We start from the raw sequence: 25,064 nt of genomic DNA on the forward strand, positions 1-25,064 counted from the left end.
AAATGGGGCCATCATGCAAAATAAAGCTGCGATGACTCTCAAGGTTAAAAAGCCAAGTCTAAAGGCTTTGTGTCTTAATGCATGGTATATTCACAATAAGGCTGATGGATTAGTAATGCAAATAGATACAAAAGGTTATGATATAGTTAAGATTATGGAGACGTGGCTGCAGGGTGACCAAGGATCGGAACTCAACATCCAGGAGTATTCATTATTTAGAAAGGACAGGTATTATCACTGGACTATTAATCTAGAGACCCGGATAGTGTTCTGGGGACTCTGGTTCGAATCCCACCATGACAGATGGTAGAATTTGAACTCAATAAAAAAAATCTGGAATTAAGAATCTCATGATGACCGTGAATCCATTGTCGATTGTCAGAAACAACCCATCTGGTTCACTAATGCCCTTTAGGGAAGGAAACTGCCATCCTTACCCGGTCTGGCCTAGATGTGACTCCAGACCCAGCAATGTGGTTGACTCTTAACTGCCCTCTGGGCAATTAGGGATAGGCAATAAACACTGCCTGGCTGGCGAAGCCCTCATCCCGTGATGAATAAAGAAAAAAAAAATAGGAAATGGAGATGGAGTTGCATTGTTAGTAAAAGAGTAAATCAATGCAATAGTGGCGGATGACATTGGCTTTGAAAATCATGAGATGGAATCTGTGCATTAGAAGATAAGAAACACCAAGGGACAGAAAATGTTGCTTGACATTCATAACATATATAATTGTGAGGAGAATGCAAGAAGGCTTCAAGGTGATTTAGACAAGTTGAGAGAATTGAACCTATCTCCATCACTCTCATACAGTACATTCCAGACCCTAACCACTCAAGTGAACCTGTGTTTTCAAAGAGGTAAATACAACTCTTGTGGCTAAAGGGATCAAGAAATATGGGGGGAGGATGAGATTAGGGTATTGAGCTCATTGATTGAATGATGGAGGAGGCTCACGGGGTCAAATGGCCTACTCTAGCTTCTATCTTCTATGTTTCTATATCTTTCTGTTCCTACAAATTCTACAAAGTAATACCGTTTAATTTATATTGTCTGTCAATGTTCTGGCTAAAAGGTACATCACCCGCACTTCTCCACATTGAACTTTGCCTGCCACCTATCCATCAACTCCAACAATGTGACAATGTCCTTTTCAAGTTTTATGGCGTTCTGCTGTCAGTTTACAATTCTCCCAAGTTTTGTAGTATTCACAAACATTGAAATTGTGTCCTCTAACCTGAGGTCTTGGTCACTGATATTATCAAGCACGCCAGTACTGACCCTGGGGAACTCCATTGCAAACGTTCCTGCAGTCTGAGAAATATCTATTACTTGTCAGTCAGCTAATTTTCTAACAATGTTGCTACCATTGCCTAATTTGAATTTGATCTAATTTTATAAGTCTGTTGTGTGGCCAATATAAGCTGTCTTTCCTTAATTAATTTGCATTTTCCAACAAGACTATTACTTTTGTCCAAAATCCTTGTAAGTTTCTTCAGCACCATAAGTATTCACTTGATGCAACAGCCCCCTTCCCCCCGAGGGTAAATTGCCTTTTTATTCCCTGGTCAAATGAACTCATTGCTTTGCCACCTTTTTACTGTTTATACACCAAAGATGATTTTAGGATTCCCTTTTTTGTGAGCTGCCAGTTTCTTCTCACACTCCGTCTTTCCTTCTCTTAGTTGCTTTTTCATTATCCCCTTAAAATGTCTATATTCAGCCTGGTCTCAATTTTATTTTCTACCTGAAAATCATCATCATGGAGATCAAATATTAAAATGTAGATACTCAGGGACACATGACATTTTGAAAGGACAGGAGGAATGAAAAGGGTGGTGGGGTAGCATTGTTAGTATGAGATGGAATAAGTACATGAGCAAAAAATGCTGTTGACTCAGATGATGTAGAATCCATGTGAGTGGAGGTAAGAAATGACAAGAGGAAGACGACATTGGTTAGAGTAGGAAGACGACATTGGTTAGAGTATCTACAGGCGCCCCAACAGTAGCAGTTCTATAGGACGGAGAATAAATCAGGAGGTGGTAAAGGCATATATAAATATTAAACATGGGTGACTTTAGTCTTCATACAGGTTGGGGCAATTAAAGTGGCAAAGATTGCCATGTGAAAAATTTCATAGTGTGAATTAGGAGCAATTTTCCCAAGAGTAATATGCCGTGGACCCAACCAGGGATCAGATTATTTTCGATCAGGTAACGTGTAATGAAGTAGGTTTAACGAATGTTAATAAATGAATAAAATATCCCCAAGAACATTGAGTTTAAGAGAGAGAACCTTGAGTCAAAAACAGCTATCCCAAACTTAAACCAGAGTAATTATGTAAGAATGAGTGCAGAGTTAACAGTAGGATTAATTACTATTTTTACTATCTCATTACTTTTGACAGACTCATGCTAACTTTCTACCCAGCTCCCTATGTCTTGTCTGCTGAATCGCAGCCCTCTTTCAGTCTATTGTCATTCATAGTAATGTGACCACAACTAATAGCTGTTCACAATGCCCTTGCAGGGTGCTCTGCAGCCCCCTTCAGTGACACCCCTCACCTTGGCACCAGTGGAGCAACTCATCATTCTGGTTGCATTAAGAAGTGAAACTAAATGAACTTTGAGAAGGTTTGTTTTTTTTTAAAAAAATATTTCAACATTTACACAGCAGAAATTTCTGCATAACATTCATCAATAAAATGGGTGTGTAAATTTGTCTCTCTCTCTCTCTCTGAATCTACAGCTCGATCCAAGACACCTGAAGATTGATCTCTCTCTCTCAACTCTCCAAACATGCAGCTCAGTTCAGAGAGGGGACGGTGATATGGTTTTTTTCTTGCACAATGCCCAGTGTGAGACGTGTCTCAGCAATCAGTCAGAAAGCACTGAAGTGAACCACTATCAGCAACGCACTGTGGAAACCTGATGAGAATAATTGAGGAATACATTCTGCCTCCAAATGTTGATGAAAAACTCTTTGGAATGAAGTTTAGAACTTGTGTAACATGATGTGTTGCAGAGTCAGACGTGTTATTTACAGATTCCGTAGTTACTATTATTTGTCATGCTCTGAGTCAGTGCGAGTGCTAACTAGCTGCTCCTGCTCTCCATATTGTCCAGCCGTCACTCCTCCTTGTCATCCAGTAAGAAGGGGGATGTGACAGTGTGTTCCTGAGCGATGGCCGCTAGTTCTTTCAGGAACTCCGAAAAGATAAGTGAGCAGTAAACAGCATTCTTCACCCGTAGTGCCTCATTCTGTTTCTCCGCCGAACTCTTAAAGATGGAGCTTCCAGTGAGTGCGTGCAGGACCTGCCCCTCTCGCACGTGCTGCAGAGCTTGCTGGGCAGCTTGGCGTGCCCTTGTGGGGCTATTGGTGTGGCGCAGGATCAGCTCACCAAGGGAGGGCTTTCGACTCTTCACTGAAAAGTGCCAAGGAAAGAAAAATCCAGTTAAAGAGCCAAACTTTATAGCAGAGTTAATAAACATAGCTGTAAGCTCACAATTTACATATTACCCATTAAACCCACCCCAGACTCGTTAAACCTGTCCACACACACAGTGACTAAATCCAGGACTATGATTCAATGAAAAGGGAGGTTTTTTCGTTCATTCATGGGATATGGGTGCTGCTGGCTGAGTCAATATTTATAACTCATCCTAAACTACCTTAGAGAAGGCAGGGCAATCATAAATGTCTTTGGACTAATAATCCAGAGGCAAGTTAACATTCTGGGGTCACAAGTTTGTTGGATCCACAAGACTTTAAGATGTAGAAGCAGAATTCGGCCATTTGACGCATCGATTCTGCTCCACCGTTCAATGATAGCTGACAAGTTTCTCAACTCCATCCTACTAATCAAGAACCTATCTATTTCTGTCTTAAATACACTCAATGACTTGGCCTCCACAGCCCTCTGTAGCAGTGAGTTCCATAGATTCACTAGCCTCTGGTTGAAGCAATTTCTCCTCATCTCAGTTCTAAAGGGTCATTCCTTCACTCTGAGGCTGTGCCCTCAGTTTCTAATTTCTCCTACTAGGGGGAAATATTTTCTCCATGTCCACTCTATCCAGGCCTCTCAGTATTCTGTACGTTTCAATCAGATCCCGACACCACACACCCTCCCCACCCAACCCCCATCCTTCTAAACTCCATTGCATACAGACACAGAGTCCTTAACCACTCCACATATGACAAACCCTTCATCCCTGGGATCTTTCTTGAAACCCCTCCTATGCTAGCACGTCCTTCCTTAGATACAAAGCACAAACCTGCTCATAATATTCCAAATGCGGTCTGACCAGAGCCTTATACAGTCACAGCAGTATATTTCTGCTTTTGTACTCTATCCCTCTTAAAATGAATGCTAACGTTGTATTTGCCTTCCTAACACCAACCAAACCTGCATGTCCAACTTATGAGAATCCTGAATTCGGACTCTCAAGTCCCTTAGTGTTTCAGATTTCTGAAGCCTTTTCCCATTTAGAAAATAGTCTATTCTTTGTCTCTATTCTTCCTACCAGACTGCATAACTTCACACTTTCCCACACTGTATTCCATCTGCTACTTTGCCCACTCTCTTAGCCTGTACAAGTCATTCTGCAGCCTCCCCGCTTCCTCAACACTACCTGTCCCTTCACCTATTTTTGTATCTGCAACTTAGTAACAATTCCCTCTGTTCCTCTAACCAGACATTACTGTAGGACATGAATAGTTGTGACCACAACACAGACTCCTGTGAAACTCGACTAGTCACTAGTTCCACCCTGAAAAAGAGCTCTTTCCCACTGTCTGCCTTCTGTCAGTCAGATAATCCTCTATCCATGCCAGTATCTAGTCCCTAACACCATGGGCTCTTACCTTATTTAGCAGCCTCCTATGCTGCACATTGTCAAAGGCCTGGAAATCCAAATTGATCATATCCACTGGCTCTCCTTTGTCTAACTTGCTTATTACCTCCTCAAAGAATTCCCACAGATTTGTCAGGCATGATCTCCCCTTTACAAAGCCGTGCTGACTTTGCCCTATTTTACCATGCATTTCCAAGTACTCCACAAATCTCATCCTCAATAATGGACTCTAAAATCATACCAACAACTGAGATCAGACTAACCAGACTATAGTTTCCAGTCTACTGACTCCCTCCTTTTTTAAACAGGGGTGTTAAAATGAGCAATTTTCCAGTCCTCTGGGACCCTCCCTAACTCCAGAAATTCCTAAAAGATCACCACCAATGCCTCTACAATCTCCTCGGCCATCTCCTTCAGAACTCTGGAATGTTGTCCATTTGATTAGGTTGATTTATCCACCTTCAGACCTTTCAGCTTCTCCAGCACCTTCTCCTCAGTGATGGCCACTACACTCACCTCTGCCCCCTGACTCTGTTGAAGTTCTGGTATGCTACTGGTGTCTTCCACTGTGAAAACTGATGCAAAATACCAATTCAGTTCCTCCGCCATTTCTGTGTTCCCTATTACTACTTCTCCAAACTCATTTTCCAGCGGTTCGTAGATCATATCAGAATCCCTACAGTGTGGAAACAGGCCCTTTGGCTCAACAAGTCCACACCGATTCTCAGAGCATCCCACCCAGACCCATTCCCCTAATCTACACATCCCTGAACACTGTGGGCAATTTAGCAAGGCCAATCCACCTAACCTGCACATCTTTGGATTGTCGGAGGAAACCGGAGCACCCAGAGGAAACAGACACAGGGAGAATGTGCAAACTCCACACAGACAGTTTCCCGAGGGTGGAATTGAACCCAGGTCCCTTGCACTGTGAGGTAGCAGTGCTAACCACTGAGCCACTATGCCGCCCCATTCTTTCACCTCCAGCATTAAAGGGCATTAGTGAACCAGATGGGTTTTTCCCAACCATCGACAATGGATTCACAGTCATCATTAGATTCTTAATTCCAGATATTTACTGAAATCAAATTCCACCATCTGTTGTGGCACAATTTGAACCCCGGTCCCCAGAACATTATCTGGGTCCCTGGATTAACAGTCCAGCGATAATACCACTAGGCCATCACCTCCCCATAATGAAAGTCTCCCATGATTATTGGAATATTCCTTTTCTACATGCCTTTTCTATCTTCTGATTTATTTTCTACCTCACATCCAGACTACTAGTTAGGAGGCCTCTACATAATTCTCATCAAGGTCATTTTTCCTTTGTAGTTCCTCAACTCTACCTATACAGATTCTATGCCTTCCATCTCTGTGCCACTTTAGCTATAGATTTAATTACATTTTATTTTTTTTTTTACAAAAAAATCTCCCCCCCCCCCCCCCCCCCACACCTCTGTTCATCTACATGTCCTTCCAATAGGATGTTTATCTTAGGATATTTAGTTCCCAGCCCTTGAAGCCACATTTCTGTGATACCCATAGCATTGTACCTGCCAATTTCAATCTGTGCTACAAGCTCATTTACCTTGTTTCATATACTGCATGCATTTAAGTACAATACCCGCAATCCTATGTTGACTGCTCTTCTTCTCATAGTTGTACCCTGATCTGCTGTGCCTGAAGTTAAATTTTTGACCCTTTCTATATATACTCTCTGTCCTACTAGTTCTGGAAACTATAATAACCTTTGCTGAGCCCTCCCTTCCTTTAACTTTTTCCTAGCTATACAATTTGCCATGACTCTGGTCCCATTGGAACAGCCTCCCTCCTTCCCCAGTACTGGTGCCAAAGCCCTATGAATTTAAACCTGTTTCTTCCACATAAATCTTCGAGCCATGCATTTACCTCTTTAATCTTGTTGATCCTGTGCCAAATGACCTGGTCTTGGGAAATAAGGCAGGGCAGGTGACTGAGGTGTCAGTGGGAGAGTACTTTGGGGCCAGTGACCATAATTCGATTAGTTTTAAAATAGTGACGGAAAAGGACAGATCAAACCTTAAAGTTACATTTCTAAATTAGAGGAACGCCAATTCTGATGGTATTAGGCAAAGACTTTCAAAAGTTGATTGGGGGCAGATATTCACAGGTAAAGGAACAGCTAGAAAGTGGGAGATCTGCAAAAATGAGATGAGAGTCCAGAGACAGTATGCTCCTGTTAAGGTGAAGGGCGAGGTTGGTCGGTGAAAGGAATGCTGGAAGACTAGAGAAATTAAAGTTTTGGTCAAGTAAAAGAAGGAAGCATACGTCAAGTACAGACAGCAGAGATCGAGTGAATCCTTTGAAGAATATAAAGGCAGTAGGAGTATACTTCAGAGGGAAATCAGGAGGGCAAAAAGGGGACATGAGACAACTTTGGGAAATAGGGTTAAGGACAATCCAAAGGGATTTTATAAATACATTAAGAACAAAGTAACTAGGGAGGTAATAGGGACCCTTAAAGATCAGCAAGGCCACCTATGTGTGGAACCACAGGAGATGGGAAGATACTAAATGAGTATTCTGCATCAGTGTATACGGTAGAGAAGGATACAGAAGATAGAGAACATGGGGAAATAAGAGTGACATCTTGAAAATGTCCATATTACAGAGGGGGTGGTACTGGACATCTTAAAACGCATAAAGGTGGATAAATCCCCAGGACCTATCAGATGTACCTTAGAATTCTGTGGAAAGCAAGGGAAGAGATTGCTCGATAGCCACAGGTGAGATGTCAGAAGACTGGAGGTTGGCTAATGGGGTGCCATTATTTAAGAAAAGTGGTAAGGAAAAGCCAGGGAACTATAGACTGGTGAGCCTGACCTCGGTGGTGGGCAAGATGTTGGAGGGAATCCTAAGGGACAGGATTTATACATATTTGGAAAGGCAAGGACTGATTAGGGATAATCAACATGGCTTTGTGCTTGGGAAATCATGTCTCATTAATTTAATTGAGCTTTTTGAAGAAGTGAAAAAAATGGATTAATGAGGGCAGTGTGGTAAACATGATCTATATGGACTCCAGCAAGGCGTTTGACAAGGTTCCTCATGGTAGACTGGTTAGCAAGGTTAGATCACAGGGAATACAGGGAGATCTAGGTATTTGAATACAGAACTGGTTCAGAGATGGTTGCTTTTCAGACTGGAGACCTGTGACTAGCGGTGTGCCACAAGAATCAGTGCTGGGACCACTGTTTTTCATCATTTATATAAATGATTTGGATGTGAATATAAGAGGTACGATTAATGAGTTTGTAGAAGACACCAAATTTGGAGGTGTAGTGGAGAGCGAAGAAGGTTACCATAGAGTATAACAGGATCTTGATCAGATGGGACAATGGGCCAAGGAGTAGCAGATGGAATTTAATTTAGATAAGTGTGAGATGCTGCATTTTGGAAAGGCAGATCAGGATAGGTCTTATGCACTTAATGGAAAAATCCGGGGAGCGTTGCTGAACAAAGAGACCTTGGAGTGCAAGTTCATAGTTCCCTGAAAGTGGAGTCACAGGTAGAAAGGATCGTGAAGAAAGCGTTTTGGTATGCTTGCCTTTATTGATCAATACATTGAGTTTAGGAATCATGTTGCAGCTGTTTAGGACATTGGTTAGGCCATTTTTGGAATATTGCAGGCAATTCTGGTCTCCCTGCCATAGGAAGGATGTTGTGAAACTTGAAAGGATTCAGAAAATATTTACAATGATGTTGCCAGGGTTGGAGTATTTGAGCTATAGGGAGAGGCTGAATAGGCTGGAGCTATTCTCCCTGGAGCATTAGAGGCTGACGGGTGACCTTATAGAGGTTTATAAAATCATGAGGGGCATGGGTAGGGTGAATAGCCAAGCTCTTTTCCCTGGGGTAGGGGAGGCCAAAACTAGAGGCATAGGATTAAGGTGACAGGGGAAAGATTTAAAAAGGACCTAAGGGGCAACTTTCTCATGCAGAGGGCTGTGTGTGTATGGAATGAGCTGCCAAAGGAAGTGGTGGAGGCTGGTACAATTACAACATTTAAAAGATATCTGGATGTGTATATGAATAGGAAGAGTTTAGAAGGAAATAGGCCAAATGCTGGTAAATGGGACTAGATTAATTCAGGGTACCTGGTTGGTGTGGACAAGATGGACCGAAGAGTCTATTCCCGTGCTGTACAGCTCTATGACTGTATAACCTCATGGCTCAGGTGGTAATCCAGAGATTATTACCTTTTTGGTTCTGCTTTTTAAATTTAGCCCCTAGCTATTCATATTCCCTCAGCAGAACCTCTTCACTCTGTCTATGTACGTCTCTGGTACCTATACAGACCATGACAACTGAATATTTTCCCTCCCACCCCAAGTTCCTCTGCAGCCCAGATGAGATGGTGAAATTTAAATTCAATAAAGATCTGGAATTAAACATTACCCAAGTGGCAAACATGTAACCACTGTTGCAAAAACCTACTTATTTCATTAATGTCCTTCAGCGAGGCAAATGTGCCATCCTTACCTGGTCTGGCCTGTTTGTGACTCCAGACCTACAGCAACGTGGGTGACTCGTAACTGCCCTCTGAAATGGACGAGTAAAGCCACTCAGTTGAAGGGCAACTAGGGTTGGACAATTATGCTGGCCTTGGGCAGGGCCACACTCACCCCATGAATGAATGTTAAAAAGGTAGTGGTGAATTGCTGCAGTACATGTGCTATTGATAGACCCGTAATGCCTAGGGTCACTGAAGGGCTCAACAAGGAATAGTGATACATTTCCAAGTCAGGACAGTGAGTTTTTTGGAGGAGAACTTGCAGGGCATGGTGTTCCCATGTACCTGTTGCCCTTGCACTAAGGAGCTTCAGTAAGTTGTAGATGGGACACACTGCTGCTACTGAGCGTCGGTATTGGAGGGAGTGAATACTGAAGGTGGTGAACGGGGTGCCAATCAGGCAGGCACCTAAACAGAGGTGGAAAATCTATCCAGACTCCAAACCCACAGCAATGGAATTGAGTCATGGCTGCTCCTGAATTGGCTCAGCAACACCCTCAGTTTAAAAGCAATTTTAGGTCGGCAAGCACTGGCCCTTACCTCCAAAGCCAACATGTTGCAAAACAAGAAAAAATACTGAGGTCTGTCCTGTAGAGCAATGCAATCAGTCTGTTTCAATTTCAGTGGACAGTTAGGTATAGAATAGGAGGACAGTGTACTGGATTATGGGGGACTGGGTTTGGATGAACTAAAATATAGGGATTCAGTTGTGCAGAACAGGAAGACTGGGAAAGGTGACCACTGAAGAAAAATACACATGATCTGAATGGGAACCAATGAGGTAACTACCCAATCGCTTTGAAGGGTGGGAATCAGCCGCGTCACAACAAGGTACAAACATAGAACAGCACAGTACAGGCCCTTCAGCCACAATGTGGTGTCGACCTATTATCCCACTAAGATCAAACTACCCTGCATACCCCACATTTTACTATCCTCCATGTGCCTATCCAAGAGTCACTGAAAAGTCTCTAAAGTATCTGACTCCACTACCACTGCCGGCAGCGCATTCCACACCCCCACCACCCTCTGTGTGAAGAACCTTCCTCTGACATCTCCCCTATACCTTCAATCACCTTAAAATTATGTCCCCTCATAATAGTCATTTCCGCCCTGGGAAAAAGTCTCTGACTATCCACTCTATCTATGCCTCTCATCACAAGAAAAGGAAGCAGAGTGAAGAATAAAGGGTGATGTTTACCTAGATTCTCAGAGCGTCGCAGTGGAGGAACGGAGTTAGGAGATTCCGACCAGTCGAGCTTCCCTCTGGCGATTAAATATTTCCTTGCCTTGTAGAACATCATGGGAAAGTCTTCCTGAGTGGCTGCAAACATCTCAATCTTGCTCTTTACAGACCCAAGAACCTGAGGGGGTATGGTTCAAATGTGTCATGGAAAAGGCTCTAAACAACGAGACTGGATTTGCAAAGATATGCCTAACACAGGAAAACTAACAAACTCAGCACTGATAGCCAGTCTGTGCCTGGTCAGCAACAAGCAAAGGGCTATTCAGGCTTCAAAACTTTCAGGGGATAAAAGGCACTACTTCCTCAGCCAGGGTCAATGTTTCAGTCATCACAAGAAAGCAGCAAGATCACCCGAGGAGGGGAGGTCACAGGCTCAATCATCAACTCCAGATGCTTCAGCACAAAATCTTGTCCAAAACTTTGGTACTGAGGGAGGTCCACACTTTCGGAGGGTCGGTGCTGAGGGAGCACCGCACTGTTGGAGGGTCAGTGCTGAGGGAGCGCCGCACTGTCGGAGGGTCAGTGCTGAGGGAGTGCTGCACTGTTGGAGGGTCAGTGCTGAGGGAGTGCCGCACTGTCAGAGAGTGAGCATTGAGGGAGTGTCACACTGTCAGAGAGTCCAGACTGAGGGAGTGCCGCACTGTCAGAGGGTCCGTGCTGAGGGAGTGCCACACTGTTGGAGGGTCAGTGCTGAGGGAGTGGCTAACTGTTGGAGGGTCAGTGCTGAGGGAGTGCCACACTGTGGTAGGGCCAGTAGTAAGGGAGAACGGACTTTTGGGAGGATTATATTTGGCAAATGCTGCACATTGATGCGTTGTCTTTTGGAAGAGATGTTAAACTGAGACCTGTAAGGAAGTTATTCATAATCCAACAAGAAGGAAGTTGTTCTAAGATACTCGTTATATTTTGGCAATCCTACTTTGGACACTGTACGAGTCCCTAATCAACTGGACCTGGACAACTCCATACCATCAACTATACAGAACACAATGCTTCAGTTTGAGGTGGTGGAAATCAACCCAGAGCATCACGCTGCACACGCTGAGACTAGCAGCTGCCCCTTGGCCTGTCGCTGATGTTGTTTGCTTTGACAGCTACGACTGTGCCAAGTTTCACGGAGTGACCGGGCGATAGGATGAGTCTCCACATGTTTCTATTTCAATTCTGTTACATTTAATCATCAATGCTCAGTAATATGGGGTGAAAAAGCTGACCCTCTGGTGTAGTCCCAGTGATCGTAACACACAGAGAATGAGAAAAGTGCCAATGGAGTGTTGGCTGGGGTTGATGATGATGACATTTGATTGTGTCCTTGATTAAACCTTACAGAGGTGTTTGAACAATGGCACTCTGCATCATCCTGGATCCACAGATAGTGGCCTGTGCCATTTATAAACATGATCACACCAGCTGAGACCCAGCAGGCAGGGGGAGTCTTCAATTATCACTCTCAGTTTCTGAAGTGACAAGGCTCATATAGCAACAGATTCAGGCCAGTCAGCCCATCTAGTCCTTGCAGCCTTAATGACCGACGTGACCTTCCTTCCAATCCATCACCATTCCTTCTACTCCTTTTTCTGTCACATGTTTATATGTATCTATAGTGTTGACCTCCATTATGGAAGTAAGTAATTTCCAATTGGATTTTTTTAGAGACAGTTGTGTGTTTCTGGTTGTATTTTTGCTCTCTTTCACAAATGACAAATGTTTTCCTACATCTACTCAATCAAACACTGCCACACACATAAACTAATTCAAAACAACCATATCCCCTTTACACTCAACCAACAGGTGTGTTAATTGCCAGGTTTGTGGTCACTTCATAAGTCAGTGCTCAGTGTGGTAGTATCTTACCTGGATTAGAGACTTGACACTGGGTTGAAATACCATGTTGGTGTTGAGCAGGAAGGAGCGGAGGAGGGGTTGAGGGTAACACGCTAGCTGTGCAATAATTCCAGTTAGTAAGAAATTGACGTAGAGTGAGTTCTGTAACATATTTTCCAGCTTGGCAAACAGAACAGCGATAAATGAACCTGGAAGGGAGAGACAGAGCGTCATCAACATCTGCGAGAGCACAGACTAACTCATCACAGAGACAAGGACAGAAGGATGGGAGAGACAGAGAGTCACAAGGAAGATCCAAGAGAGAGTCTAAGAGAGAAAGAGATAGTAAGAACTGCCAATGCTGGAGTCAGAGACAACACAGTGTGGAGCTGGAGGAACAAAGCAGGCCAGGCAGCATCAGAGGAGCAGGAAAGTTGATGTCCTGACCCGAAATGTCAACTTTCCTGCTCCTCTGATGCTGCCTGCTGCATTCCTCCATCTCCACACTGAGTTATCTAAGAGAGAAAGAGTCAGGCAGAGAGGAAGTAACAAAAGGAGGAAGAGGCGATCAACACGCAAGAGAAAGACTAATCAATCGATCAATACAGAAAGAAAGACAGAAAGACAAAAAAAGGCAAAGAGTGCAAGAGACAGAGACCATTAACACCCGAGAGAGCGTAGGTAGCAGAAGAAAATGTGAGCAGAGAGGGAGAGACAGACTGAGACAGATGGAGAGAGGTGGCATACAGAGATCATCAACATCTAAGAGCATATACTCAATCATCAGGGACAGAGAGACATATGCATACAATACAGAGAATATGAGGGAAGAGAGATGAGCATAATAGGTAGAGACAGACAGAAATATAGGTATAGTACAGAACAATCAATACTTGAGACCTAACTCCTCAGAAGTTACTGGCTGAAATATGAAACTTTTGGGGAGTGGAGTTCAGCAACAGAAGTACCTGAACAACTAACAGCAGAAATTGAGAGAGAGACATGCAGATATGGAACATGGAGAGAGTAGAGATTGTGAGATGAGTGAACGTGCAAGACCTTCTTAACTAACCAACTGACACAGGGTCAGAACAGGGAAAGATAAAGGTAAAGGATAAGAGAAGGAATGAAAGAAAGTGAAAGTGTGAGTGGGAGACTGAGAGACGGACCCTATGCTTGTACGTGCTTGGGCCACACACACACACACACACACACACACACACAATAGTCTTGCACATCAAAAGATACACACTGATTTGGTACGTACTGACCTGCACAGGGACCTGGGGGATAGGATCACCAGCTCATCAGGGTGTGAATGAAGATTCTTTCATGCTGGTGTAGTTCTGGGATGAGATATAACAGAAGGTTCCAGAATTGACCCAGCATGATGCATGGTTTCTGTGCTAACCAGCTTCTCAGTAACCCTATGCTCTGGACAGTTTAACCTTAGAACTGGCAGAGACACAGGACACCAACATTCATATCCCCTCGAATCTGTACCACCCAATTAAATCATGGTTAAAATCTATCTCAACTCCATCTTAGCTCTAAAGCTCTCAACACTAAGCCAACAAGAATCTACTGGTACACAGGCAAATTACAGCAGAAACTGGCAATGTGAAATAAAAACAGCAAAAGCTGGATAGAGTCGCCTATTGACAGGGAGGCTGGAGTCTCAGATTGCTCTTCCTCGACTGGAAACAGCTAAGGGGCAATTCAGTCGAGGTGTTGTTGAAGTATTTTGAAGAAACTTTTCAGTGGCCGGAAGTTTCTTGACACAGCCAGCTCCGATGATCTGGAACGCGCTGCCTGACAGGTGGTGGAAACAGATTCAAACATAATCTTCAAAACAATATTGGACAATTAGAGTCAGAGTGTGATAGGGTCATACAGCACGGAAACAGGCCCTTCAACTCAACTCATCCATGCTGACCAGGTTTCTTAAACTGAACTGGTCCCTTTTGCCTGCACTTGGCCCTTATTCCTCTTAAACCTTTCTTATCCACGTACCTCAAGAAAGGTTTTGGAGGTATATGGGGAGAAAGCAGGGGGTGTAGATCAAAATGATCACTCTTTTAAAAGGTCATTTATTCTAAGTCTTTGGAACTCTCTTCCTGAAACAGCAGTGGAAGCAACATCTTTGAATATTTTTAAAACTTAGCCCTAACCCTAAATTTTAACTTTATTTCTTTATTTTTCTACTTTATACCTAAGATTTTGCCCCTAGGTAACTTTGTAGCTAAGCTGGCGGTGGAGAATGCCAACTTTGTACACTTCTCATTATACTCCTGTATCCCTGCACTTGAGTACATGTGACAATAAAACCGTATTTGAATAAAACTTAATTTGAATTTGAATTTGAATTTTAAGGTAGAGATAGATAGATTCTTGCTGAGCATAAGGGTAAAAAGTTATCAGAGGTAGGTTGGAATGTGGGTTTGAGATTACAATCAGATCAGCCATGATCTTATAGAATGGCACAGCAGGTTAGAGGGGCTGAATGGCCGACTTCTTTGTTTGTACATTCCAATGTGAGCAAACATGCTGGGCACAATGGTGTCCTCATGTGCTGCAGGATCCTCAGGACTATCCAGACTTTGATGCAGTGTGTCAGGGGAAAGGCAGCCTGCACTAGGACCCAGAGCGGGGAGTGAGTGCGTGTCTGTGTGCCTGTTTGTGTGTGTGTTGGGGTGGGGGGCATCTTCACTGCAGCACTCACTGGGTACCCAGGCCAAATGGCTGTAACAATAAACACAGGAGTGGTGGTGGCATTGTGATAACGTCAATAGATTGGAAATCTAGAAACCCAGCTAATGTTCTGGGAACATGGGTCCAAACCCATGGCCACTTCCATCTGGAAGGACAAGGGCAGCAACTATATTGTCACTACCCCCTGCAAGATCCCCTCCAAGCCATTCACTATCCTGACGTGAAATATATTGTTGTTCCTTCAATATCCCTTGGTCAAAATCCTGGAATTCCCTCCCTAAGGGCATTGTTGGTTTATTTTTGTTTTTAGAATTAGAATCCCTACAGCGTGGAAACAGGCCCTTCAGCCCAACAAGTCCACACCGACCCTCAGAACACCCACCCAAACCCATCCCCCTATAACCCCCGATAATCTACACATCCTGAACACTACAGGCAATTTAGCACAGCCAATCCACCTAACTTGCACATCTTTGGACTGGAGCACCCAGAGCAAAACCCACACAGACACAGGGAGAATGTGCACACTCCACACAGACAGCCACCCAAGGGTGGAATCAAACCCAGGCTCCTGGTGCTGTGAGGCAGCAGTGCTAACCACTGAGCCACCATGCCGCCCAGCACATCTACAGCACAAGGACTGCAGCGGTTCAAGATGCAGATCACCACCACCTTCTCAAGGGGCAACTAGGGATGGGCAAGAAATGCTGGACCAACCAGCGATGCTCCAATTTCATGAATGAATACATTTTAAAAAAATCAATAGATTTCAAACTCGCCTACCACAGGCTAAAGAACTTTCTGGAAAATGTATCTCTCTCCACTGTCAACCAGCTCATTATTTTTAATTCCCCAACTGCCTGGCTGAAACACCAGCCTCTCTCCGTGCAGCCACTCTGCCTGGGCTGCCATAAAGCCTGAGCCAGGGATGTATCAAGGACAGACTGAACCAGCCTGCTGCGGATGCTCCTACCTGTGAAAGGTTGACTCTGTGGTTGTCCAGCTCGCTCAAGGTTGACCATTATCTGGGGCTCAGCTGTCACTGAAGCCAGCTTCCCACAGGCTCCTGGCCAGTCATTGTTGTGATGTATGGAGTGTCTCTCAGTCTCTTCATCTTCCTCCCCCTCCTCCGCCTCCTCCTCTTCTTCCTCAGACTGCAGGTCCCCTCCACCTCTCACCCTCTCGTCTGTGCGACACCGGCGTCCCATCTGAGCCTCCATCTCCCTCAGCTCCTCTGTGAATTTCTCCACATTGAGCCCTTGGCCATTGGCCTCCGCTGGTGCTTGGTCTAGTAGCACATCTATCAGACTGTCGATTGACTCGGAGTCTGTGAGGGACTGCTGACTGATGGAAGAGCCCTCAGGTTTACTCGCAGGCACCACTCTGTGTTCCAGTGACACTTCCACTGCACCTGACCCCTGTAGTCGGGAAGCATCATCTCTTAAAGTTTTCTGAGCCACATTTCCTTTCCAATCCCCATGGTTTCCCTCAGGCTTGTCTCTCCGAACCTTCTTGACCATCAGGCTGCTCTCATTGTGCTCTGAGGTTCCGGGCAGTTTTGCACTGATGTGTTTCTCTTGAGATCCATTCAGCATGGAGCTGGCACACTTACTGTCAGTCTGGTCTACAGCCACCCACAGCTCACTCCCCCCTCGTCCAGAGGAGGAGGAGGAAGAGGTAGAAAGCTGGAGCTCATGGTTCATTGGTCCTGCCTCCCTCTGCAGGCTGCGTTTCTTGCTCTGAGGAGTGAGGATCATGTTCTGTTTGTTGTACTTCACATCCCACTCACCGTTTTCCAGTCCATCACTCTTGGTAGCAATGTCTGGGCTGAGTCGGGTTTGATTTTGATGATGGAGACTCTCTCTCTGGTGTTCTGCACCAAAATGGTCCATGTGTGGGTTAATGGCATTGGTGTCAAACAGGATGGGCTGGACCATATGAGGATCTGGCTCTTGCCCATCGTACGGTGCTGACCACTTCCCACAGGCCTTGACGCAGCGGTCAATGTGACGACGAGCATCTCGCAAGTACTCCAGGTAGTTAGAGTCCAGCTCTGACACATCATCCCAGCTGCTGTGGGCAGGACTGCAGCTGGGGGATTCAGTTCCTCCTGGTGATCGAGGTGGGTTGACTGCGTCAGAGCCTGTGCTCTGCTGCCTCATGAACAGTGCGATGCGAGCAGGGGTCGAAGGCTTGGGCACTGCAGCGGTCACAGTCGAGGTGTCAACACTCGGACTCCCGTGAGCTATGAATAAACAGGAAGACAGTGAGCACAGAAAACACACAGCTTTTCCAGTGTCACCCACACCCAGCAATAACACCAATGTCTAAGTGAACACACAGAATCAATGGAACGAAAGCAAAGAGAAACTCATTCATCTACAGCACCTTTCACAACCTCAGCACTTCCATAAACATTCAACTGACACTGGTTTTTAAAACAATTTCTTTTAGTATTTGGATGTCGCTGGGAACGTGTCAGCCCTCAACCTAATTAATTCTTAGTGTTGGACTTCACAGATTTGGTGCATGGACTGAGTGCCTCATCATCAACATCCTGGGGGAGTATCCATTGACCCAAAACTCAGCTAGACTTGCCAAATAAATCCAGTGGCTACAAATGGCAGGTCAGAGGCTGCAGCAAGTAACTCACTCCTGACTCCTCAAAGTCTGTCCACCATCCACAAGGCACAAGTCAGGACTGTGATAGAATACTCCCTAGCTGTCTGGATGGGTGCAGCTCCTTAGAAACTGTGAAGAGTAGGCCACTGAGCCCTTGAAGCCTGCTCTGCTATTCAATATGATGATGGCTGATCCTCTATCTCAATAGTATTTCTCACTTTCATCCCATACTCATTGATGCCTTTAAAATCTAAAAAAATGTTCAAGAAGGATGGTAGAGATGAACCAGGAAATTACAGACCGATGAGTCTCATGTCAGTGGTAGGGAAACCTTTGGAGAAAATTCTGAAGGAGTGAATTAATACCCATTTGGAAAGGCATGGGTCAATTAGGGATAGTCAACATGGCTTTGTCAGTGGGAGGTCATGCCTAACAAATTAATATTTTTTTGAAAATGTGGTCAAGTGTGTGGACGAGGGAAATTCAGTTGAAGTAGTTTATATGGATTTTAGTAAAAGCTTTTGACAAGTTCCCACATGGAAGACTGACTGAGATGGTTAAAGAACATTGAATTGAGGGAAACTTGGCAAGATGGATCCGAAATTGGCTTTGTAATAGCACACAAAGGGTTGTGGTAGAAGTCTGTTTGAGTGACTGGAGGCCAGTGACCAGCGGTCTACCACAAGGATCAGCATTGGGACCCAAATTGTTAGATACATAAATGACATAGATGAATATGTTCAGGGAATGTTAAATAAATTTGTAGACAACACCAAGATTGGTAGAGTGGTTAATGGCAAAGAAGATGGTTGTGGGTTACAGGAAGATATAGATGGATTGGTCAGATGGGCAGACCAGTGGCAAATGGTATTTAATCCTGACAAGTGTAAGGTGATGCACTTTGGAAGAAGAAACAAGATGAGGAAGTATTTAATGAATGGCAGGACACCAGCTAAGTAGAGAAAGAAAGGGATCTTGGAGTAAATATTAACAGATCCCTGAAGTCAGCAGAACATGTGAATAAGATAACACAGTGTGGAGCTGGAGGAACACAGCAGGCCAGGCAGCATCAGACGGGCAAGAAAGCTGACGTTTCGGGTCGGGACCCTGATTCAGAAATGTGAATATATGAATATGCAAATATGTGAATAAGACAGTTAAGAAGGCATATGGGACACTTGTTTTCATCAGTCGTGGCATCGAGTATTAGAGCAAGAAGGTGATGTTGGAGTTGTACAGAGCGTTGGTCAGGCCACAACTGGAGTACTGTGTGCAGTTGTGGTCACTTCACTACAGGAAGGATGCAATAATACTAGAGGGGGTACAGAGGAGGTTCTTCAGGATGTTGCCTGGGATGGAGAAATTGAGCCGTAAGGAGAGACTAGATCGGCTTGGATTGTTTTCTTACAGCAAAGAAGACCGAGGGGGAACATGATGGAGCTGAATAAGATTATGAGGAGTATGGACAGGATGAATAGACAGCAGCTGTTCCCCTTGGTTGAGGGGTTAATCATAAGAATTTTAGGGTAAGAGGCAGGAGATTCAAAAGGGATTTGGGTAAACATTTTTTTCACTCAGTGGATGGTAGGGATCTGAAATGCACTGCCTGGGACAGAATAGAGACTTGGAAACGTTACGTTTAAAAAAATTTTGATGAGTACTTCAAATATCATAACATTCCAAGGATGTGTGACAAGTGCAGGAAATTGGGATTAGCACACTTTTAGTTGTAGTCATGTGGGTGCAGACTCAATGGGCTGAAGGGCCTTTTCTGTGCTGTATGAATCTATGAATCTAGATCATCTCCCATCATTCTAAAGTCTAATGAATACAGGCCCAGTCAAACCAACCACTCCTCTAGGACACTCCTGCAATCCCAGGTATCAGTCTAGTGAACCTTTGCTGCTCTCCCTCAATCACAAGTAGATAGTTAGCATTTCTTTCTTCCAACAACACCCATTAAGTTTAAGACCGTCCAGGACAAAGCAGCCCCCTTGATTGGCACTGTATCCATAAATACCCACTCCCTCCACCACCTACACTCAGTAGCAGTAGTGTACACTATCTACAAGATATTCACTGCGAAAATTGACCAAGGCTCCTCAGACAGCACCTTCCAAACCCACGACCACTTCCATCTAGAAGAACAAGGACAGCAGATTCACGGGAACACCGTTACCTGAAAATTGTTCTCCAAGCCACTCACCAGCTTGAACTGCAAATATATCGCTGTTCCTTCAGTATTGCTGGGTCAAAATCCTGGAATTCCCACCCTAAGGGGCATTGTGGGTCAAACTACAGCACATGGTCAAGAAGGCAGCTCACCTTGAAAGTAAACCAGTGATTCACTGCAGTGCAGGTAGAGGCCATTTGGCCCATTTGGTCTGCATCAACTCCAACTGAGAATCTCTCCTAGCGTCGTTATCTCACCTTCTCTCTATTATGTTGCACATTTTTTCTTTTCAAATAACCATCAACTTCTTACTTGAAAGCCTTGACTGGATTTGCCTCCAACACACTATCAAGCAGTATTTTCAAACCTAAGCACTTGGTGCATGAAAAAGACTTTCATATCCAGGCACATAGAATGGGACATTGATGAAGGAGTTCTGAAGTGTGGAGATTGATACCCTATTGACCTCAGAATCCCCTTTAATAATGAGGTACAAATTATGTGTAATGATGAATGTCTACTTCCAGAGTGGCTGAGGGGGAAGGCTCCTTCGCCATCCTGTGGCCAATGCAAGTTATTGCAGGGATTTCAAACATGGATCATACTCAGTTCCTGTTGGCCTGACTCTTGTTCGTGGAAAGCTGCATTGCAGCCCTTTGCTTACATTTTTCCAATTACCGGCTTTTTGTTTTATTGATGCTAAATGTTTGTGTTCATCTGCTATTGTCAGATGATAAATGAGTACCTATTTTTATATTTCAAAGCATTATAATCTGTGAAAATACAGTGCAGGACATTGAAAAGTTGCCGGAGTGGGCAGCAAGGTGACTGATGAGGTTTAATGCAGAGAAGTGCAAGGGATACATTTTGGTTGGAAAAATACTGAGAGACAACATAAAATAAAAGGTACTTGATAAGCAAAGGGGTAAAAGAGGGCATAGGAGGAATTGGAATAATTAGATTAGTTATGATCTAAGAGAATGGAGGAGCTGGTTTGAGGAGTCAAAGGGCCTGTGCCTGTTCCCAGTTTGTATGCTTGTGTGTATGTGCTACTCTAAAGGGAGCACAGGAGCAGAGAGACCTAGGGGTAAATGTACAAAAATTAATTCAGATGGCCTGATAGGTGGAAAGAGTGGTTAATAAAGCAGACATTATCCTGGTTCCTTTATGAATACAGACGTGGAATTACAGAGCGGGGAGGTGATTTTAAGATTATATAACAGACATTCACTGTGTAAAAAAAAAATCCTCTTACATTACATTTACTTATTTTGCAAATCACTTTAAATCTGTGCACTCTTGTTCTTGATCCCTTTATGAAGGAACAGATTCTCCTGGGTCTAGTCTGTCCAGGCCCCTCATGATATTGAAAACTTCTTTCAAATCTGTTTTTGCCTTCTGTTCTCCAAGGAAAACAGTCCCAACTTCACCAACCTTTCTTCACAGCTGAAGTGTCGAATCCCTGGAACCATTCTCAGAAACCACTTCTGCATTTTTTATAACACATTCACGTCCTTTCTAAAGCATGGCAGCCAGAACTGTACATAATGGTCAAGGGTCAGTTAGCTCAGTTAACTGGATGGCTGGTTTGCAATGAAGTGATGCCAACAGCGAGGGTTCAATTGCTGTACCAGTTGAGGTTATCTTGCTTAACCTTGCCCCTCGTCTGTTGCATGGTGACCCTTAGGTTAAAACACTATCACTTGTCCCTCTCAAATGAGAGAGCAGCCCTATCATGCTCTGGGACTGTAGCAACGTCACATAATACTCCAGTTGAGATCTAGCCAGTGCCTTATACAAGTTCACCATGACCTCCTTGGTGTAGTATTCTATGCCCCTGTTAATGAAGCTGAGAACACTGCATGCTTTATTAACCGCACTCTCTGGTTGGCATCAACATACTGGGCTGAAGGGCCTGTTTCTATTGTCCTCTCGTGCCTACACTCCCCTTGGAATAGTGCTCTTCATTTTAGACTATATCACAATGTTCTTTCTACCAAACTGTATCAGCTTGCACTTGTTTCCTCTTGTAGGAGAAGAGAGAACTAGGGACAGAGTTTCAAAATAAGCAGATTCCCATTCAAGGGATGAGCAAGTTTCTTTGCTCAAAGGATCACTTGTCAATGTTAATCTCTTCTAGTTTAGAGTAGTGGAGGCTGGGTCACTAAACATGTTCAAAGCGAACTTGGGTAAATTTTTGAATCACTAGGCAAATGGAGACTATTTCAACACATACGTCACTAGTGTCTTGTAGATGGTGGACAGGCTTTAGCAAATGAGGAGGTGAATTACTTGTTGCAGTATTCCTAGCCTCTGACCCACTCTGGCAGTCCCTGTATTTATATGGCTAGTTCAGTTCAGTATATGGTCAATACGTAACTCACACGATGTTTCGTGGGCAATTCGATGATGGTAACACCATTGAATGTCAAGGGTGGTGGTTAGATTGTCTCTTATTGGTGATGGTGATAGCCTGGCATTTGTGTGGCACGAATGTCACTTGCCACTTGTCAGCCCAAGCCTGGATATTATCCAGATCTTGTTGCATTTGAACATGGACTGCTTCAGTATCTGCGGAGTTGCAAACGGTGCTGAACATTGTGCAATCATCGACAAACATCCCAACTGTGACCTTATGATGGAGGGAAGGTCATTGATGAAGCTGCTGAAGATGGTGGGCCTAGGACACTACCCTGAGGAACTCCTGCAGTGATGTCTCATGCCACATGTTGGAGTCATTCCTTCATTCTCTCTTACCCGCTCCACGCATCTGTTTTATCAGGACTTGTCCAATCACAACCCACTTGGAGCTCAGTGTTACCTGCTGGGATGGAAACTCACCTTTAGACCAGACAGCATGCTCCTCTTCTCGCTCCATACCACTCAAGTTCTCTGGCTTACAGCATTCCGGGATCAAGGACAGGAACTTGTCTGCTGTTTTCCCATAGAAATCCTGATCCTTAACAGCACGCCGCTGGCTTAGCATCACATGATTGCATGGAATTAGGTACCTGCCGAAATTGTGGGGAGGGCAGGAGTGTAAGTGTGAGATTAACAAACAGCTCCTTGGTCCTACAAACTCCATCAGAGGGCTGTGTGGCCACTGGCACCATCTCAATGCTGTCCACATCTCAACAGCTCTGGTATATCCCTCACAGGCACGATCTGAAGCTGAATGAGTTTAGAAAACTCAACAAAGAGCTGATTATATCATCTGGGTGTATTACAGTCCTCTGAACTAGAATCATGGAATCATAAAGCATTGATGGAGGCCAGTTAGTTCATCATTCCTACGCTGGGTCTTTAATAGGGCATTCAAATTCCTCGCCAACACCTTTCCAGAGTTGCCCATAGCCCTGAAATCTTTCCCCTTCAAATATGTATCTAATGGTCTATTGAAAGATACTTGTGAACTGTATCCACCACACTCCCAGGCAATGCAATTCAAATCCCATACCCTCATTCACATTAAAGATTTCTCTCAACTCACCCTGGACCTTTTCCAATAACCTTAAATTTGTGCCCTGTTTATTGACCATTAAGACACTTGCAGTTTCCTCTTATTCAAACATTCTCATGATTTTAAACACCTTGATCAAATCTCCTCTTAGCTTTCTCTGCTCCAAGAACAATGCTAAGTTCTCCATGTAATGGAAGTCTCTCATACCTGGAAACATTCAGCAAATCTTCTCCAGACCTTTTCTAATCCTGTCTTAGTAAGTGTCTGTCCAAAATTGGATCCAAACACATGACCGTCTAGAGAGACAAGGGCAGCAGATATATGGGAACACCACCCCTGCAAGTTCCCCTCCACTACCACCTTCTCAAGGGCAACTCGGGATGGCCAAAAAGTACAAGTGAGTGAGTGAATAAATAATAAAAATTTGTAAACTAGAGATATCAGATTTCAAGATGGCCAGCTAGCAACGCCCATAGCAGGAAGGTTTAGCCCAATCTCCTAACTTATGTTTTTGTAGCTCTGTTTACAGAGCTCAGGATTCCATATGCTTTTTCAGGTGCTTTGTTAACCCTGCCTGCCCCTTTGAGATTTGTACACAATCACCCGCAGGTTTCTGTTGTTGCATCATTCAGTGAGCACTGTGTCTCTGTGTTCTCATGAAAGTGCATCACTTTACACTTCCCTCTGTGGAAAAGTATCTGCACGTGCCTACGGACTCCACCAGCTCATCATTGTCCCCTTAGAATCTGTTATCATTCTACTCACCGTTTCCAACTCTTCGAGTTTTGGGTCACCTGTAATTTTTGGAATTGTGCCCTACACTAAGGCCATTAATGCATACAGTAGTGACCCTAAACATAACCCCAGGACACACACCATAAATCTCCCTCCAATCTATGAATCAGCCTCTCTTTCCCACCCGCTCAGCAAAGTTCATACCCTTGGTGCTCCTACCCCTTTTATCCCATGGGGCTTCTTCAAATTAACGAGCTTAATATGTGGCACCTTATTAAACACCATATGAGAGCCCTCCACCCAACAATAATCACATTGTCCTCATCCACTCTCTCTGTTACCTCATCACAAATCCCAATCAGATTACTGAAAGGTAGGTTCCCCTTGACAAATCTAGACTGGTTCTCCTTTCTCAGATGTTTTATTAACCCATCCTGCTTCTTTGGGACTGCACCTGTCCAAATAGCTTCAATTTGTTTCCTTGAATTATAGTTTCTAAAGTAACCCCTGCTTTCCCAGTATTTCCATGTAAACCTAGAAAGTAGGAGCAGGAGTAGGCCATTCAGCCTGCTCCATTATCCAATATGATCCCGGCTGATCATCCAGATGAGTACTCTATTCCTGCTTTCTCTCCCCCACTCTTTGATCCCTTTAACCCCAAGTGCTACATCTAACTTCTTCTTGAAAACAGTCAAATGTTTTGGCCTCAACCGCTTTCTGCGGTAGTGAATTCCACAGGCTCCCCACGCTCTGAGTGCAGACATTTCTCCTCATCTCAGTCCTAGATGGTGTACCCCATATCCATAGGCCATTAGCCCTGGTTCTGACAATTCGCTATGACTGATAGCAGTCGTGGCCAAAACACTGAATGTTTTCAGGA

The 25,064-nt window shown here is 44.2% G+C and overlaps 1 protein-coding gene across 6 annotated transcripts in view; it reads right to left on the bottom strand.

Moving 5' to 3' along the window:
* Nucleotides 1–2,623: 2,623 nt before the first annotated feature.
* The window catches only part of fhip1b (FHF complex subunit HOOK interacting protein 1B), a 110,585-nt gene continuing 88,144 nt past the window's right edge, over nt 2,624–25,064 (bottom strand). For all 6 annotated transcript variants that reach the window (XM_048598168.1, XM_048598169.1, XM_048598166.1 and 3 more), the window contains 5 exons: nt 22,831–23,000; nt 16,168–17,439; nt 12,513–12,691; nt 10,614–10,776; nt 2,624–3,428 (listed from right to left, as the gene is read on the bottom strand). In XM_048598168.1, coding sequence (XP_048454125.1) covers nt 3,133–3,428; nt 10,614–10,776; nt 12,513–12,691; nt 16,168–17,439; nt 22,831–23,000 — 2,080 coding nt within the window. In that variant the 3' untranslated portion in view covers nt 2,624–3,132. The remainder of the gene's footprint in view (nt 3,429–10,613; nt 10,777–12,512; nt 12,692–16,167; nt 17,440–22,830; nt 23,001–25,064) is intronic.

Source organism: Rhincodon typus, chromosome 6, assembly GCF_021869965.1.
Source record: "Rhincodon typus isolate 14 chromosome 6, sRhiTyp1.1, whole genome shotgun sequence".
NCBI lineage: Eukaryota > Metazoa > Chordata > Chondrichthyes > Orectolobiformes > Rhincodontidae > Rhincodon > Rhincodon typus.